Here is an 18,357-nt window from a genome sequence, read left to right as displayed (position 1 = left end):
CGCCACTTCCCACCCTGGCCCCAGGGCTGCCCACAACCAGGACACAACAGTGGCCAAGTCTGCAGCCAGCTCCAATCTTCTTCCAGCGCAGTGGCCCTGAGGAGCTGAGCTAGCCTGGGCCAGTCAAGCTTGTTCCACTCTTCTGGCCACCCCAGGCCCCAGCTCCAAATGTCAGCCTACATGTGCTTCTTCTCCTCAAAGGGCGGGTGTAGTTGTAGGGATGGTGAGGCAGCTGGCCCGGGACAAAGCACCTTGAGGGCTCCAGGCCTGACACGGCCCATGACTCCTCACGTACTGGTTGAGTACAAACCTTGAACAGACTATCTCCAAAGCAGTTGTCGGGGCTCCCAGCGGTGTTCTGAAATTTACACACACACACACACACACACACACACACAGACATACACACAGAGATACACACAGACGCAGACACACACAGACACACAGACACACAGACACACACACACACACACACACACACACATTCTCTCTCACCCTACCCTCCATCCTGGTCACTTGTGGCTGCCTGGCGCCCAAGGGCAATCAGCTGTGAGGGGCAGGGTCCGGGAAAGGGGGCCCAGCTTTGTAACCAGTGAAGGCCCATCTAGGTGTCTCTTTGATGTCAAAACAGAAACCCAGCATGTACTGTAGGTGAAACAGAAAAGGATGGATTGTGAGCTAACTCTAGAATCTTCTGTGGCGCCCTGCTCCTTGCTGCAGTTATCCTGGCCCGCCTTCCTGTGCCCAACTTCTGCGGGCCTCCTGGGCGCCTCATCGGCATGGCCACCAGAGGGCGCCATCTCCCCTCTGAACTCCCCACAAAGCTTTCCCCATCCATCCTCTTGGGCGAAGACTACGACCTCTCAGGACTTTTCTGGGGGGCAGAAATGATGTAGGCCCGCAGATTTTCTGCCCTGAAGGCATTTTCAGCCCAGTAAGCGAGGGAGGCAGATCCTAGACCAATACTCAACAAGGGGTGCTGACCCAGCCTCTGCAGGGCGGCCTGGCACCCCCAGAGAGGAGGAGGGTGGGGTGTGCCAGGAGGGGTTGACAGGAGACTCAGCCTGCTTTCAGTGACCTCCCTCAGACTCCCCTGAGAAGACGCCCATGAACACAACTACCCTTGGCAATTTTCCTCCCCTGAAGATCCGCAGCCTGGGGGCCCTCCCTTCTCCCCCATGGCAATTTCCCCCAAATCGCCTCTAGTCCCTCTTCACTTTAGGAAGCCTGGAGAATTCTCCCTCCTCCCCTCCCACGCACACCTCCAGTGAGCTCAGGGGTAGCCACGGGGTCTGCAGATAGCATTTATTGAGTGCCTGCAATATGCAGGGTGGGGGTGCGGAGACAGGGTGGGGCAGCCCAGGCAGAGGGGCGTGGTCGAGGTGGGGGCGGGGTTGTGTGTGTGCCGGGCGGCCGGAGGGTGCTATTCAGCCGTCGTGGGGCCGCGGCAGAAGTTCTGGTTATAGAAGTGGTGGTTGTCCCTGGTCAGGGCGGTGCCCAGCTGGGCCCAGAAGCTGCCCTGGCCGCTGGGCTGTTGGGGCCAGAGGAGGACGCTCTGGCGGCAGAGGCGCTGGCGCAGCCGCACGTAGCGGGAGCGGTGGGCGTCGGGGCTCAGGATCACTAGCACCACGACGTCCTTTCGGTCCTCCAGCAGGCGCTGTTGGGCCAGCAGGAAGCTGGCACGCAAGAGACCGCTGACCCGGTCCGTGTGGGCCAGCACAAACAGCGTCTTGCGGCTGCTGTAGACTGAGTCCCACAGGTTCTCGAAGAGCGTCTTGCCAGGTAGCCAGTCCCGCTCCTCCAGACACAGGCGGAGTGCCCGGCGCCCACGTCGCTCCTCCAGCCGCACTCGCAGCTCGTTGTACACCCAATCGGCCACCGCGCCCTGCTCCTTGTTGAAGACCACGAAGGCATCATAGGACAGGGCGTCTGCACCCCGCCGGTGCCCCCAGCGGGGCAGCCAGGTCAGGCCCAGGTGGAAGCAGTACCAGAGGTCCCAGCCGCAGAGGTGGTGCAGCATGGGCACTGCCAGGCCCAGGGCCAGAGCCACCAGCGAGATGCTGAAACAGACCCAGGAGAGGGCGTCGTCCAGACAGAGGCGCAGGTCCTGTGCGAAGATGCTGTGGCCCAGGAGCTGGCCTGGACTGCCACACTTGACCTGGCTGGACAGCCCAGGCACGGCGTCCTGCACCTCCAGCAGGAAGTCCACGAAAGCCTCCCCACAAGCACAGTGCAGAGGGTTGGCGCTCACATCTAGGACTTTCAGGGTGGCCACTTGGGCGCCAAACCAAGAGGGCTCCACCGTCTTGAGGGCATTGGCGCTGAGGTTGAGCTCTCGCAGCTTCGTGGCCTGAGCAAAGAAGCCAGAGGCCACAAAGTTGATACTGTTGCCACTGACGTCCAGCCTCTGGAGCCTGGTGCCAACAGGGAGGCTGCCGTTGGTCAGGGCCTTCAGCAGGTTTCCTGCCAAATCCAGGACTTCCAGCTTGGGCAGGAGGGTCAGGCTGCTCCAGTTGAAGAAGGCCAGGTAATTGTCACGGAGACGCAGCATTTGCAGGCTCTTGGGGAGTTTGTCTAGACTGTGTGGCAGGAGGGCATGCAGGTGGTTCTGGGACAGGTCCAGGCGGACCAGGTTTCTCAGATCTTGGAAGAAGTGGAGGTAGAGGTCCCCCTCGTTCCACATGCGGCTCAGGTCATTGCCGCTGAAGTCCAGGGCCCGCAGTGAGGTGCTGCAGAGCTTCTGGGACACACGGCTGTGGATGCCATTGTGTGCCAGGCTGAGGTAGCGCAGGGAGGGCAGTTGGGCCACGAAGCTGAGGTTGTGGCCCACGCCCTGCATGCTGAAAGGCTGGCTGTTGTAGCTGAGGTCCAGGGCCTGCAGCTGCGGCAGCTCCGTGAATGAGCGCCCGTGGTACAAGTCCAGCTTGTTGTGGGATAGGTCCAGCACCTGCAGGCTGGTCAGTGGCATGAACTCTGAGCCATTGACCGCCTGCGAGATGCTGTTGTGACTCAAATGCAGGCACTGGAGGCGCGAGAGCCCGGTGAACATCTGTGGCCGGATTGTCATCAGGTTGTTCCGAGACAGGTCCAAGGTGAACTTGGGGGTCTTGCAGCTTGGCATGAAGTCATCAGAGCTGGGGGCATCCAGGGAGGCGGCAGCAAGGCGCCTGGATGGCAGCCGGCCCAGCTTCCCAGCAGCGGTCTCCCCAGTGGCGGCCGCCAGCCCGGCTGGGGCCCCGCTGATGCGGTTATTGGACAGGTCCACACGGCACAGCCTGGGGAATGCCCCGAAGATGCTGAGCTGGGCCTGGTTGATGAAGTTCATCTGGAGACTCAGGTTTTGGAGCTCAGGCAGGCCCATCAGCGGCCAGAGCGTGTTCTCGTTCAGCGAGCGGAAGAAGATACCGTTCATGTTGAGCTCCCGCAGGGAGTGCAGGCTCCCGAAGGAGGGTGCCAGCGACAGGTGGGCGTAGGACACCCCCTTGTGGTAGTTGAAGGACAGGTTGAGTTTGCGCAGCTGGGTCAGGCTCTTGAAGGCGGTGGTACGGGTGATACAGTCATACAGGAAGTTCTCGCTCAGGTCCAGCACCGAGAGGTTGCCCAGACCCCGGAACCAGTAGCTGTCCAGGTTGTGGAGAGAACTGTCCTTCAACACCAGGCCTTCCAGGTGGTTCAGGTGGCTGAAGGTGTCTCGATGCAGCTTCGGGAAGCCCCTCGGGCACTCGATGCAGGGGTTGCGGGCATGGTCGCAGCGGCGGCAGTTCCCTCCCACATCAAGCACACGCAGGGCTGTGAGATTGGCCAGGTCCTCGGGCCCCAGGGACACGATGCGGTTGTAGGACAACAGCAGGTTCTCCAGGCTGGGGGGCAGGCTGCGGGGCACCCCCGTAAGGTTGTTGTACTTGAGTGACAGATGGGTGAGGTTGCCCAGGCCAAGGAGGGCGCCCGGGGCCACTCGTGGGACCCGGCCGCAGGGGTTCTTATAGTAGCAGTTGCCATCCATGTACAGGTGTCTCAGGGCATGCAGGCCCTGGAAGGTGGTAGGATCCAACTCCAGGATGTTGGTACGGCTCAGGGACAAGTACATGAGGGATCTGGGCAGGGCGGGCACGGCTGTGATGTTATTGTAGCTCAGGTTCAGCTCCTTCAGGGTGGGCACGGCCAGAAAGGTGTGGGGCTCGATGGTCATGTGGCAGCTCCAGTGCATGGCGCTGAGGGTGCTCGGTGGGCAGTTCCACTTGAGGTCGAGATGCTGCAGGCTGGACAGGTGGACAAAGTCAGAGTTGTGCAAATGGTGGATGCGATTGGAGCGCAGGGACAGGCTGGTGATGTTGCCACGGGGTGCAGTCGCCGAGAAGTGGGGCACAGACTTCAAGAACAGCCATTCGCAGTTGACCTGGCCGGGGGCCTGAAGCTCACAGGGCAGGAAGGCAGGCAGGGTGCCCTGGGCCAGGGCCGCGGCCAGCATGGCGGCCTGCACCAGGAGAGACCGGGGGAGCAGGGCACCGCGGCAGGGGCCCTGTGGGGGTGGGGTGGTGAGTGGGCAGCCCTAACTCCACCTCGCCCGCCTGGCTTCGCCTGGCTTCACGGAGTCCCCCACCAAGCCCTCCCCAGGGAGGCTCCTGCCTCTCTGCCCAGCCCCCATCCTACCTCCAAGGCTCATGGGGAGCCTGGACTTGGGTCTCAGACCCGCCTTTGACTGAGGACTGCTTCTGAGACCTGAAATCCTGGCTCATGACCTAGAGCTTTCACTCATTATAGTAAACCCTGGTTGGACAAGAGAGCCAGGCAGGTGGTCACCAGGCCCATCAGGTTCTCGCCTACCTTCCCCTCCCCTGCCTCAGAGGCCACTTGGCGTTTGGCTCCCTTCCCTCCACCACCCTCTCCCCACCCCTCCCCTCTCCCTTTGGAATGAGGGTCCCCTGCTGGGGTCCAGGCTGGGTACCACCCAGGGCCCCCGGCTAGGGTGGGCACTGCCCAGCTCTTTCCCCCTCTGCCCACATCACTCAGCCCAAGAGCACTTGCCCTGCTGTGGGTCAGAAGGGGTTGGAGGGAGGGTGGGCAGCAAAGCGTCAGACCAGGCCCAGGCCGGACGCCCTCCATGTCTGCAGCCCCAGCGCCACCAAAGAGCGCAGCCGTCGGCCTCAGCCTCCTCATCCCTGCAATGGGTTTGGGCCTCAAAGAAGCTCAAAGAAGGGCTTCTGCCCTGGTGTCTCCACGGTTCAGAGAGTGTCCCCAGGGCCATGTGGGTGACAGCCCCTTTCACTATTGTCTGCAGTCTCCAAGCCCACCTCGCTCCCACCGCTCCCCATGCTGTCCCCTTCCCTGGGGGGCTGAGGGCTGTTGTCCTACCATGACAGGGAGTGAGGGCTTCTCCAGAGGGTCTTTCTTGGTGCTCCCGTCTCTCCCACTGCGAAGCTCAGAATGCAGAGGAAGTGAGAATTTCACAACAACCTAGTAGTCCCATCCCCCATTTGCACAGGCCTGGGGGGGGTACCCAATGAGTCATAGGTCATTTGCATAGTCAGAAGGCAGTCAGCCCCCTGGCTCCTTCCTCTTTCATCCCCCCACCTCTTGCCCACAGCCTGTCTTCACAATGCGTCACTCCTGGGCCTCACACCTGTCCTCTGGGAAGAAGGCCCGGAGCCCAGTCTAAGCTCAGTGAGAGAATGGAATTAGGGGCGGTGCCAGACCGCGAGGGCATGCTGACTCCAGGCCAGGGCCATCCCCTTTCACCCTCATGCCTAGGTCCCCTCAGCCTCTGCTTCACAGGGAGCTCATGGCTCCCACAGCTGCCCCTCGCTGGCCCTACAGCCGTCCCCAGAGCTCCGGGGGTCTGGCATAGCCAGAGCTGGGGCAGCATTTGGCCTCACCCCAACTGCACCTGCTTCTACCACAGCCTGCCACTTCCTCTAGGAGCAGGGCCTTCCCTTCTGCATTTCCAGGGCGTCTGGGGCCTGCCCAGTGCACAGACCACATGTTGGGCCAACTGAGACCTCGGCTTATCCTCCCCCGTTGGCTCCTCCCATGCCCTGCAGGCCCAAAGCCTCAAGGTGACCCGAGACGCTCGGCAAGTCCCGTTGTCTACACCTTCAGACTCTGCCCAAACTCGGCCCGTCACCCACTACCTTCACATCCACCAGCCTGGTCTGAGCCGCCGTCACCTCTTGTCTAGACCAAAGCAGTGGCCACCTCCTCATGGGTTGCCCTGCTTTTGTTCTCACGCCCCACAGCCTATTCACATTTGGCTCCCGAGACACATTAGGTCCCTCTGCTCAGACACTTCCATGGCCCTTTTCAGAGTCAAAACCACAGTCCACATAATAGCCAACAAGGTCCCATGGCATCTGCCCTCCCATTGCCTCCCTGACCAGTCTCCAGCCACATTGGTCTCCTTGCTGTGGCTTGAAAACATCTGCTGTGCCCCCGGGCCTTTGAATGTACAGTTCCCTCTGCCCGGAAGCTCTTCTTTTAGACTCTCGTGTGTCTCCATCGCCTCTGTTATATCTTTGCTTACATGTCACCCTCTCAATGAGGCCTTCCCTGGCCTTCTTATAAACCTCCCACCACAGCTCTGACATTCCTGAGCCCCTTTCCCTGCTGTTTTTGTCATAACAGTTTTTATCTGCTAACACACCATATCATTGATTTTCATGGTTGGTCCTATATTGTATTATTGCCCTGCTGGAATGTCAGCTTCTTGAGGGCAAGGATCTTTTCTGTCTGTATCCCCAGGGCCCAGCACAGTGCCCTGCACATAGTCGGTGCTCAATATTTGCTGTATCCATGGCTCTCTAAGCACTCAGCTCTGGGCAGGCACATAAAGAGTGTCTTTGAGTGATGGTTGGATGGATGAATAGGGCATCTACTGGGAGGAGGCAGGGCTGGACATCTGGGTGGGTATCATGGCAGGCAGGCTCCACGCTGCCAGCATCCAGCTGACTCACTGGCGCAGGGGGGCGAGCAGCCTGGGGGTGAAGGCGTGGTCTCCTGCCTACTTGGGAACCTGTGTTTGGGGTGGGCAAGGACAGCCCTCCTTCTCTGGGCAAGTTCTCCTCCCTACAATTCTAGGGGCTGTAGAGCCTGAGAAAAGCCCCAAGGATGGGCCACTGACTTGAGTCCAAGCCCAGGACACGCTCAGGAGAGAAAGGACAGTGCCCATTTAGCCGCTAAACCCCATAGATCCCACATAGATCCCATATGTCCCCACTCCTGCACACCTCCTGCCTGGGATGGGAGGGGCCTTCCACCCACTTATCAGAGGCATAGACAAGCTCAGGCTCCCGCTGGGTTCCAACACTGGGGGAGACTCTCCCAGAGTGGCTGGGACCAGAGACCCAGGTCCTCCCCACCTTCCCTGCAGCCACCCCGCCAGCCTAGGGATCAGGAGCGCAGGTACCAAGAGGGCTGGGAAGTCGACAGAGAAGTCTGCACACGCACACACACGGACGGGAGACACCCGCCACGCCTCAGCCCCATAGAGGCCAGGAAAACTAAGGGCAGAGCTTCCCCAGTGTGGCAGGCCAAAAGAGACCCCCAAGGAGACCCACCTCCTAACCCCCACACCTGTGAATGTGTTCTCTTACACTATAAAAGGGGCTGTTTTGCAGGCAGAACTAAGGATTTTGAGAAGCGAGTCTCCCACATTACCAGGGAGAGGGGAGGTAACTACAGCCACAAGTGTCCTTACAAGACAGGCAGAGGGAGATGTGACTACAGAAGGCCCTGTGACCACAGGAGCAGAGGAAGTAGAATCAGAATTAGAACCTGCTACGCATCTGGCTCTGAAGATGGAGGAAGGGGGCACGAGCCAGGAGTCAGAGGGCCTTTGACCGCTGGAAAGGCCAGGAAACGGTTTTAGCCCCCGGGCCTCCAGAAGGAACCACCCGGCCAGTGCCTTGGTTTTCGCCCTGTAAAACTCATTTCAGACATAAGAACTGTTAAGAGCACAACTCTGCGTTGTCTAGAGCCAGAGTTTGGGGAACTTAGTTACAGCAGACATAGGAAACTAGCACACCCAGATCCTCATGGCACGGGGGCGGGGGGGTGCCTCTCGGGGACCTGCCTGAGGCTGTATAAACACACACACACACACACACACACACACACACACACACACACACACACACACGGGCTTGGGCTCACCCAGACACCAGGTAGCCAGGGGAGCTGGGGCTACATCCAGCAGGCCGACAGGCCCTCCTGAGTTAGGAACAGGCAGTTACGTGCAGGGCCCCCCAGTGCCCAGTGCTAGAGGTGGCCCCTCAGGCCAGACTCAGGCCAGACTCAGGCATTGATTTAAAAATATTTTATTCTTTAAAAAATACAGCATCCAACCATCTTGTGTTGCAGTGACCTGTGCCCCAGCCCCGAATGCCCCCACCCCTTGTGGCCAAAGGCTTCTGGGCTATGCTGGGGCACTAGTCTCAGCTCCCTTGGGGGCCAGGTGCATGCCAGGCCACCCATCCAGCCCCTTCAGACAGCCAGGCAGGGTCCCCAGACACCGTGGGCACACAGATGAGAGGCAGGGAGAGCTATGGCCGAGGGTCACAAATGCCAGCCCAGTGGCCCTCAGAAGCTGCAGAGTATTCAGTCACCAACCCTCCTGCCTCCCAGGAGGCAACTGCACTGGAGCCCAGGCTGGGAAGGAGGGAGGTGATGAGCAGTGAGGCAGCCTGCCTGGCGCAGGCCCCGCCCCCTAGCTGTCGTCCCCGTTCTCACCGGGGCCACGGATGAGGCGCTTGTGGCCCCGCTTGCCCCCGGGGCCCTTAGGCTTGGCGAAGGCCTGCTTGAAGGCATGTTGCTTGGGGTGCACCTCGTCGTACAGGAACTCGGCCGTCAGCTCCGCCCCATCATCGATTTCAATCTGCGTGGGGCCAGGCAGTGGTCACCCCACCGGTGGGGCGCCCAAGCATGCACCACCCTTGCTCTCTCACACCGCAGCCTGGGGTGTCCTGCCAGATCCCCACCTGGAATGCCACCCCCAGGAACGCAGAGCCTGGGGCCTGCTGCCCTGCACACCTTGCTCACCCCTACCTGTCTTCCAGACCCGGGCGCCAGGGCTAGGGCTTGTCCAGGCCACTGGTCAGCGGGGCAGCCTCGGACAATGCATGCTACCCCTTGGGTCTCAGTTTCACCATCAATCCACCAGGCAACAGTGACCCCTGCTCTGCCAGTGTCTCGGGACTCCAATGCCCCAGTGGAAGGGGGTGAGGGCCCTGGGGAAGGGGCGCCCACCTTCTTGGAGATCTCCAGCTGGAAGTCTTGCTCCACAGAGTCAAGGAGGCGGCTCTTACAACTGGAGTAGAGCATGCGCTCCTTGATGCTGCACTTGTAGCCCGGCATCGAGTAGATGAACACTGGTGGGGACGGGGCAGTGAGAGAGGCAGCCTGGGGAACCTGCTCCCCCCTCACTGCTGGCCCACCGCTGAGGCTGGCCGGCTCCTGCCCAGCCATGGGTGTGCATGGGGGCCCTGCTGCGGCCACTCACCCACAGACTCGAGGGGGTCGCCCTCGTGTGTGTGCTTGTAGAGGAAGAAGTGGTAGCGGGCGGCTTCTCGGGGCACCCGTGAGGGCAGCTGAGCCACGTCTGTGGGCTCTGTGTGCACCAGCTCGATCGTCTCCCGCTCCAGGTCTAGCTTCTGCCAAGGGACAGGGACACGTGAGGGTACCCCGTAAGGGAGGACGCAGGCCCACCCACCGCACAAGAATTCCCCAAGGTGGGTGGGCTGGCAGGTAGGAGCCTGCTTGTGATCACCCTCTGCCAGGACACCCCTCCCCAGCAGCCACCCACCACGGGGGTCCCTCTGCCGAGGCCACTCCTGGGCCCAGCCCTATCTGCCCCTTTGGAAGCTCTGCTGGACGAGGCAGTCCCACCAAGGGTGGTGGACAGGACAGTGGGAAGGACCTGGACCTCGGAGGCACCACATTGGGCCGGCCCAGACTCAGAGGCGAGGCCTCTAGGGGAGTATGTCTTGCAAAGGAAGGGCCATTCTGCTTGAAAGGGGGGCAGCCTGGACCACTGGGGCAGAGGGCCCTTCTTGGGCAAAGGGGTGGTCAGGGGAGCTGCAGAGGGGGCCTGGGACAGGAGGGGGCTCAGGGCTGAGGGGCAGTGTGAACGCAGGGGTGAGTATGTGTATGCAGTGTGGAGGGCAGAATGAGGGACAGTGTCACAGGGGGCCCTGCCTCTGAGCAGGGCAGGGCAGGAGAGCAGAGTGCATTCACGATACAGGGCCGCTGCAGCTGAAATGGGGCGAGGGCGGGATGGGCAGTCTGTTCCCACCGGCACACAGGTGAGCTGCGGCGGGCAGGCTGGGGGGGTGTGTACGAACAGGCAGGAGCACAACGCAGCTGTGCCGGGGTGGGGAGCACACCCACCAGCTGGATGTAGTTGACCGTCTTCTGCTTGAGCTGCTGAAGTGCCCGCTGGGCCTCGGGCTGCAGGGGGAAGGCAAGGCCCTGCAGCGTCTGGTGCTTGCTCTCCACACTGATCTCTGTCTTCACCTGGGGCAGGTGGACAGTGAGCGAGGCCCTCACCTGGTCCACCCACCACCCAGGGAGCACAGGCTCAGCCCTCTGGGCCTGACGTGACCCCGAGGGCCCGGACTGGGATGTCGGCACACCCTGTCGGGCAGACCCACCTCATTGATACGGATCTGCTGCAGCTCTCTCTCGGCCGAGGTCAGCGGGGCGGGTGCTGCGCAGGATGACAGGTGCTTCTGGTACCCGGCAAAGGAGAGGTCGTCCTGGCGGGGACGCAGAGGTGTCAATGGGCAGCTCGGGTGGGCTGCCAGAGCCCTAAGCACCCCGGCTTGCAGCCCCTCACTCTCCCAGCCCTCTCACTCATCACGAAGCCGGGTGCCCGCTTGCTCCGTGACCCTGAGTCGCGTCCCACCCTCTGTGGGCCCATGAGCCCGGCCCAGGGGGTCCTGGCCTGGGGCGCTACCTTCACAGTTCCGAAGAGCTCGTCCTTGACGTGGCCGCCCCCAAACTCCTTCTTCACCGTGGCCCGTGTGGCTGCGTACAGCATCTTCAGCCGCACCTGTAGGGCCCGGGGCCAAGCCGTGAGGAGTGTCTCTGGGTGGGGGCCCATAGAGCGCACAGCATGGAGGCAAAGAGGGAGGTGCTCGCCCAGCCCAACCTCTACCTCCCAGAGCCAGGCTGATGTGGCCAGGAGGGCTTCAGGCACCCCAGGGCCTTGTCCCGTCTCACACTCTCTGGAACTGGACTTGATGTCTCACCCTCAGACTCCCCAGGGAGAGCCCTGCCATCTCGCTCAGACTCGGCTTCCCCTTCTCCTGAACTTGGGACTGGGCAGGGGGCCCTAGGACTCACTGGGGAATTATCAGGCGACCAGGCGAGGAAGAGCCACTCAAAGCCCTGGGCATTCTTGGAATCCAGGCGGTACAGCAGGTAGCAGGGCTGCTGGGCATCCAGCAGTGGCAGCACGGCCCTGTCATAGTCCTGGTCCCAGCTGCTCACCGGCTCCCGCGAGGCACCCAGCACGAGCTGCTCTGGGGGCAGAGGTCGGGTGAGCCAAGGAATAGCCATGTCCTACACCCACCTCTGGATGTGGCTCAGACCTGCTGTGGAGCCAACCTTCCCGTAGAGCCCCCAAGTCCCTGAAGGACGAGGCTGTGTGACTGCATCAGTGAGCAAGTGAGTGAGTGAGGGAATGAATGGATGAATGAGTGAATGAATGAATGAAGGCACAAAGCTGCCAACTAGAGGCTGCTCCCTTTGCACATGCACAGAAACGGTTGTGAGAACGTGCCCACAGATTACCCGACACACAACCACACAAGACACACAGATGTGTTCCCACAGCCACCAACAATGCACCCCCTCACTGACACCCACACACGGGGGGGGGCTCGTGCAGACCCCCCCACCAGTACAGCTGCTCAGCACACAGCCCCACTGTGCCGCCTCCTGCTCCCCGCCCCCTCAGCCTGGGGTTCCAGCAGAACCTCTAGCACAGCTTGCTTAGAACAAATGTTCTGAAGGAGGTGTGGGGTCACAGCCTCCGGCCATGGGGACCTGCAGAAGCAAACGTATGTGGGAAAGAGGGAGATGGGCTCCCACCAAACACTGCATCAGTAGGGATCCCGCTGCCACCCACCAGCTGTGGTCCCCTTCCCCCCTTTGATTTTAAGTAACAAAAGCAGCCAACTCCTCAGGCCTGCCACCTCCCTGCCTGCGGCAGTGGCTACACTTGACCCATCAGCCCGTGGGCCTTAGCTGGGCACCAAACAGCAGCCCAGTTGTGCACAGGTCCAGGCTGGAGGAAGAACTGGGGCAAAGGACAATCACCCCCTGGCCAGGGGGTCCCGGCACCTGACCACTGTGTGGGGGCACGGGGCCCCCACACACCAGGCCCCGCAGCCCAGCCACCTGTCTGCAGGCCTCCGCCGCCTCCCCTACCCTCCCCGAACTCAGATGGGATCAGGGTTCTACACCAGCAGTCACAGGCTGGGTCTGCTGCATAGTACTGTCGACATTGTTTAATTTGTTGCCATCATTTTCAAACGGGAAAGTTCAACACAGGAAGTGGAATTCATGACTTCTCTAAAAAAATTAGGAGCTTGTCCACACTCAGTTGGAGATGGGCAGTGGCTGCCCGTCAGGGGACCTGGACCTTCTGGGCACTCCAGCTGTCCCAACAACCGTAAGCAGGACTGAGACGGGAGAGCTCACCTAGAGTCCTCCTGCTCAGTGTCTACAGGGACATCGTGTCTGGGGGGCGACGGGGATGGGGCTGAGGACGAGAGGCAGAGTCTGTCTCTTCCAGGGGCCTGCCACCCCACGAAGCCTTCACTCATGACTCACCACAATGACCCCAACCCAGCCTCTGAGGGCATCTGAAATTTGGGGACCGTGGACAAGGCCCAGCACAGCTCTGGCCCTAAGGCCTGGAGTGAACTCTGGGTCTGGGAAGACCCTGCTTTCAGCCAATTCAATGTGTGAAAAGTCACCTGGGCACAAGCCCATTCGGGGAGCCCCCTGAAGGGCCCACTCCTGCAAGGCAACCAAGGAGCTGTGAGGGGCCCCGCCTATCCTCAGTCCCAGGGTCTGTGCTCCTCCAGGGACAGCCCCTCAGCACAGAGGAGAGGGGGAGGCGTCCTCTGCCCCGCTCCCCACCCCCCACCAAGCCTCAATCTAATCCTCTCCCTCCTCAAGCCCTCCCCCTTCAGGCGTCAGCTCAAGCTCTCCCACCACTGTCACCTTCTGCCCCTCCCCCTGCATAAGCTCCAGGTCCCCAAGGTCCAGGCCCAGGCCAGCCACGCCTGGAATTCACCCATCTTGCTCTCAAAGAGAGCTGGACAGCAGCCCTTAGTCAACCATGGTGGGGGCACTTCCCAAAGGCAGGGTCCCGGCTTCTCCTTAGCACTGCCCTGGCCAGTGGCCAAGCCAGCCTAGGGCTGCCAACCACAGATGGAGGTGAGCGGCACTGATCGCAGGGGGCAGTGTCTGGCCTCACTCCCAGGCCTTCCCACACCTCCGTGGCCTCTGGGGGCTGAGCAGTCCTTGTGAGCCCCCAAGCTTCCGTTTCCCATTCTCTGTAACAGGGGTAATGATCAGGCTTCCTACAAGGCACCTCCCACTCCCAGATGGGGAAACTGAGGTCCTGAGGGGTGTGGAGGCCAATGTCCCCCACCTCCCAGAGAAGCAGCTGGGTGCAGCACCCAGCCTACACTCTAGCGCGTAGTGGACACTCACCGTCCTCAATGACGACTTTGATGAGCCGGACAGAGCCAGCCCGTGCCTTGGCAAAGAATTCCTTCAGCTCCTCCGTGGCTATAAGAACAAGAAACATGGTGGGGGTGAGCAAGCAGAGTGGGCAGGGTGGGCAGGGAAATGTTCGGGGCCTGCCCGGCCTGTGGGGTCTAGTGGCTAAGCTGCGAGCCGGGTTAAATACGGCCCCCCCATGTGACTGGGAACCTGAGATGGCCGCTGAACACAAGCTCCCAAATTTAGCCAGCAGAGGTGGCAGGCGGGTGGCCTGCTGGCTGGGGTAGCTCTGGTGACAGGGCGTCGGGGATGGGACAGCCCATCCTCGGATGGGGCGGGCTCCGGGACAGGCCAGGCCAACCAGAGTGAACCCCAGGAAGGCCCATCGCCGAGCTGGCCTGGGACCACTCAGCACTGTCATAACCTCAGACAGAAACACATGAAGATGCCCCGACGAGCACTGACCACTATGCCCATTAACACACACGTGTGCACACATACACATGCACACACACATAACACGTACCCTGAGCGTTGTTGCATGTGCCAACAAACAGGTACACACCCAGCCTTGCATGTGTGAACATAACGCGTCAACACATACCGGTGACAGAGAAAGCAGTCTGAATGCAGACACCCTCGTCCATGAGCACACGCTCAGCTGGTGTAACAAATGGACACACGCAGTTAGACACGCACACCCCCGGACACACTGCCCAGGGTGCTAACACACACACACACAGGCAAATGCAGGGCATTGCAAAGACACGTCTGCAGTCGAAGGATACGCAAAGTATACACAGAAACACACAGGCATGCACTGACACACGTGCACGCATGCTTCGCTCCAGGCCACCAGCCAGGCTGCCTAACCCTGAGAGGCCCTGAGGGGCCAGCTCAGCCCGGGCACAGCCCTGTCAGGGGACAACAAGCTCCCAATACCTAGGCAGTCGGGAAGGCTTCCTGGAGGAGGAATGACTCTCAGGAACTCCCCAAAACAGAGCCTGTCTTGGTCCTTGGGCCACAGAGCTGGAACGTGACAGCTAACCAAGGACCCAGTTGCAGAGGTAAGGGTCATGGTCAGCACGAGGGACCCACAGGAAGTCACAGACCACTGTGGTTCAGACAGAGAAACCAAGGTCCAAGTGGGGAAGGACCCAACTTGGGTCTCTGCGTTCACACGGCTGGCCAGCATGACCTTGAGGCTGCCCAGGGGTCAGGAGAATTCTGCAGGAACACAGCTGAAGAGCTGAGGTCAGAGAATATTTATAGTGCCCAGACTGAGCAGCTCGGGTTGGAGGGGCTTTAGGAAAACAAACTCTGGTCATGAGGTGCCCCTCACGTGGGGCGACTCAGCCTGAGACCTTCGGCTGTGCACCACCCTGTAAGACAGCTGGGTGGGCAGGGTCCCAGCTGAGTCTGCAGGTCCTTGGGGCTCAGAGCAACATGGCATGGAGACAGGGCCCCACTATCAAACTGCAGAGCCCAGGCAGGTCCTGATGGCTACCTGGCCTCTGGGACTCCACCTTTCCGTAGCTGTGTGTGACCCCGCTGCCTCAGTGAACCTCAAACTCATCTATAATGTGCAGCTCATACTGCCAAGCTGCAGAGGGCTGTGGTCAGGAGTAAATAGGAAAAGGGCTGGGTAATGGGGTCTCTACGAAGACTGTACTATTACTGTAATGACAGTAGGGCCAGCTGTGCCGAGCTGCCCCTTCCACCTGCTCAGACCTTCTGGGAGGGAAGGCCAAGAAGCTCCCCCAGAGAGGCTGACACGCCCATTCTAGTATTACCAGGGCAGTGACACTCCAGAAGGGGAAGAGACAAGCCCTCCCCCCCCCTCCGCCACCTGTCCCCCCCCCCCGCCCCGCCCCAGGCCTCCTCAGCCACCATCAATAATCCAGAGGCCAGGCCTGGGACACCTGAGCTTCTATCATGAAAGATTCATGTCACGGTGATGGAAGGAGAACTGACTCTGGGTGGTGAACACACAATGGGATTTATAGATGATGTAATACAGAATTGTACACCTGAAATCCATGTAATTTTACTAACTATTGTCACCCCAATAAATTAAAAAAAAAAAAAGATTCATGTCGCCTGCCCCGCCCCCGCTGCCTTGCCTACCCACCACCCTGTGAGCCTCGGGTTACAGGTCCCTCCCCTGCCCTGCTCTGAGGTCAGCAGATTCACACTTATGGCCAGGACAGGGTTGGCACCTGGGTGCCCAGGGCAGAAATGAGAAGGCATAGGCTGCTTACAGGCAGGTGCGCTGGGGCGGCCCAGTCCCCGGTGATCCCCTAGGCAGACCTGTCTCACCATATGGGAAATGAGAGTGAGGCAGGTGCCTGACCACTGGACCTGTCGGCCTGGAGCACGGAGGAGGAGCCCTAACTTCGGATCCCCTCCCAGCTGGAGGCAGCAGCAATGACCAGACAAAGGGGAAGGAAGGGGCAGGTCCAGCGGGTGACTGTTCCTTCCTGTGGGGCTGAGTCATGAAACAGCCTTTCCAGCTCCTCCTGCAGAGAGGCTGATCCTGACCCAGGCCCATGTTTTTTCTGGTCCAGTGGGGTGCAAACCCCACAGGGAAACCCTCTCAGGGCTGTCCAGCCAGCAAGTGTCCACAACCACAAGCCAAGATCCAGGTGGTCAGGGCGGTCGATGGTGGTGGCGCAGTCGATGGTGGTGGCCCACGGTGGGGATCCTGGTGTGGTGTGAGGAGTGGCTGATGGCCAAACCACCAGGCTCCCTGGGCGAGCAGCCTCAGCCTTCTGCGCAGGCCAGGCAGCACTCCCAGGCCAGTGGAGGGGGACACTGAGACCCAGGTAGGGTCAGGACATCTGGCTCCCAGCCACTACTTCTCTCCCAGCCTATCTAAGGAGGAAACCAGGGCCCTTGGGGGACGGGGTGGTGGTGCTCTGAATTAGAGAATCTTGGGGGGTGGGGAGCTGGCCGGGAGGCAGGGCCAGGACGATCCCCACAGACCCCATATTTGGACCCTCTTCTCTGTGCCCAGCCCGGAGCTGGAACCATCCTACCCTAGCTGAGACAGACTCAGAAGATCAGAGTGGAAAATGGGAGGGAGGTCTGAGGTCAAGGTCAGACTGGCAACTCTTCCCCATCCCACTTTGGAGGTCCTGTCCCAGGTTTTCCCCAGCCTAGCTTGCATGAGTGTGTGGGGCGCAAGGGGGCGAGGCGGGGGAGCCAAAGGTCAGGGCCCTGTCCTCAGACAGACACAAACCCATACAAACATACACACACGTCCAGTACATGCACCCATGGTAACGAATGCACACGGAGATGCACCCACATTGTGCACACACAGACACCCACAGATGTGTGCAGTCAGAAACACTGATGTCTAAAGATGGTTCCATGTTACTGTGTCCATTCAATCAGCTACTAGTGCGTGTGTACCGAGATGAGCAAACACTGGATTGCACACTCCTCCAGATGTGCGCATCCGGGTACACCCACCCCCAGAAGGCACAAAAATCCATAGATGGTCACATAGGCACATCCACCCTAGATGGGCACACAGATACTTCCGCCCCAGCTGCGTACGCATATGTACACCTATTCCCGACTATGCACAGTAAGTCCGTCCCCCACCCAGATGTGCCCACCCCAGGCGACCTGCAGCTGCAAAAAGAGAACAGGAAGCTCCCCCGGCTGGTGCCAGGGAGCAGACAGGGACCGAGCTGGGGAGGGGGCGCAGCCGCAGGCGGTGACCCTCTACCCGCTGCCCGCCCTCCATCCGCCCTCACCGTGGATGCCCGTCTGGTGCGCCATGGCTCCGTGCCCCGCTCCGCCCGCGCCCTCGGAGCCCTCGGTTCGGCCCTGGCCCGGCTCCGCCGGCTTGGACCAGAAGGAGGAGGAGGATGTGGCGGGGGCCGCCCAGCCTCGCGCAGCTTCCCGGGCGGTGTCGCAGGACCCGCCCCCAGCGCGCCCCGCCCCCACGGGCGCGGCCGGGAGGGGGGCGGGGACTCGGGGCTGCGCGTGCGCGCAGTGTGCGCCTTTTTCCGGGTGGGCGTCTAGCGGGGAACTGGCCGGCTTCTCCACGCGCCTGCGCGTGTGTGGCTGAGAAGGGGGGTTTGCGTGTGGCCGAGCGTGCGTGGGCGACCGCTGCTGTGTGTCTGTGTGCCCGGATCCGAGTGGTCTGTGGCTGGGGCGGGTCCGAGTGTGTGCACGCCCCCTGCCAGGTGGGTCTGCAAGCAGGTGGGTGGGATCCGCGCGGACCCCGCTTCTTGGCCGCGAAGGGTTCCGCGTGTGGATGGGCGCACGCGTGTTTGTGCGGTATCTCTGGCCCCAGGACGTTTCCTGAGCGCCTGTTGCGGGACACTGGCAACCATCGAGGCGGCCCCGCCCTAATGCTGCGAGCCCAGGCTGACCTACCAGGCGGCCAGCCAGCAGTGAGAGGGGCCGCTAGGAGGAGGCGAAATTTGAGTGGAGACTGGAGGTCAGCCTGGTAGAGAGGAGGGAAAAGTTTTCTGAGAAGAGGGAACTGCATGTGCAAAGCCCTAGAGGTTGAAGGAGGGCCAGCGCTTAGTGAGTGTCAGGCTCAGCCCAGCTCTTAAGGAGCTGGATCCACGCAGCAGCCTGGCGTGCGCTGACTTCAGCCTCTCC

At 61.0% G+C, this 18,357-nt stretch overlaps 1 protein-coding gene across 3 annotated transcripts; it reads right to left on the bottom strand.

Moving 5' to 3' along the window:
* Positions 1 to 1,287: 1,287 nt before the first annotated feature.
* On the bottom strand, positions 1,288 to 17,661 carry LOC117037242 (twinfilin-2). 3 transcript variants are annotated; one of them, XM_033133094.1, is made up of 9 exons: positions 17,499 to 17,659; positions 13,720 to 13,797; positions 11,335 to 11,513; positions 10,946 to 11,041; positions 10,641 to 10,745; positions 10,378 to 10,503; positions 9,491 to 9,641; positions 9,238 to 9,359; positions 1,380 to 4,519 (listed from the first exon to the last, which is right to left on the bottom strand). In XM_033133094.1, exons 1-9 carry the CDS (start codon positions 17,521 to 17,523, stop codon positions 1,424 to 1,426), a joined length of 3,978 nt encoding a protein of 1,325 aa, XP_032988985.1. In that variant the 5' UTR covers positions 17,524 to 17,659; the 3' UTR covers positions 1,380 to 1,423. The 3 variants fall into 3 exon arrangements, with proteins under 3 accessions (XP_032988983.1, XP_032988985.1, XP_032988984.1); XM_033133093.1 differs by lacking the exon at positions 1,380 to 4,519 and adding an exon at positions 8,294 to 8,866 and having other exon boundaries at positions 17,499 to 17,661; XM_033133092.1 differs by lacking the exons at positions 9,238 to 9,359; positions 9,491 to 9,641; positions 10,378 to 10,503; ... (3 more) ...; positions 13,720 to 13,797; positions 17,499 to 17,659 and adding an exon at positions 5,353 to 5,589 and having other exon boundaries at positions 1,288 to 4,519.
* Between the last annotated feature and the right edge of the window lie 696 nt (positions 17,662 to 18,357).

This window comes from Rhinolophus ferrumequinum, chromosome 17 (genome assembly GCF_004115265.2).
Source record: "Rhinolophus ferrumequinum isolate MPI-CBG mRhiFer1 chromosome 17, mRhiFer1_v1.p, whole genome shotgun sequence".
NCBI lineage: Eukaryota > Metazoa > Chordata > Mammalia > Chiroptera > Rhinolophidae > Rhinolophus > Rhinolophus ferrumequinum.
The sequence above is the reverse complement of the archived record's forward strand: the minus strand, read 5'-3'. Positions and strand labels throughout refer to the sequence as shown.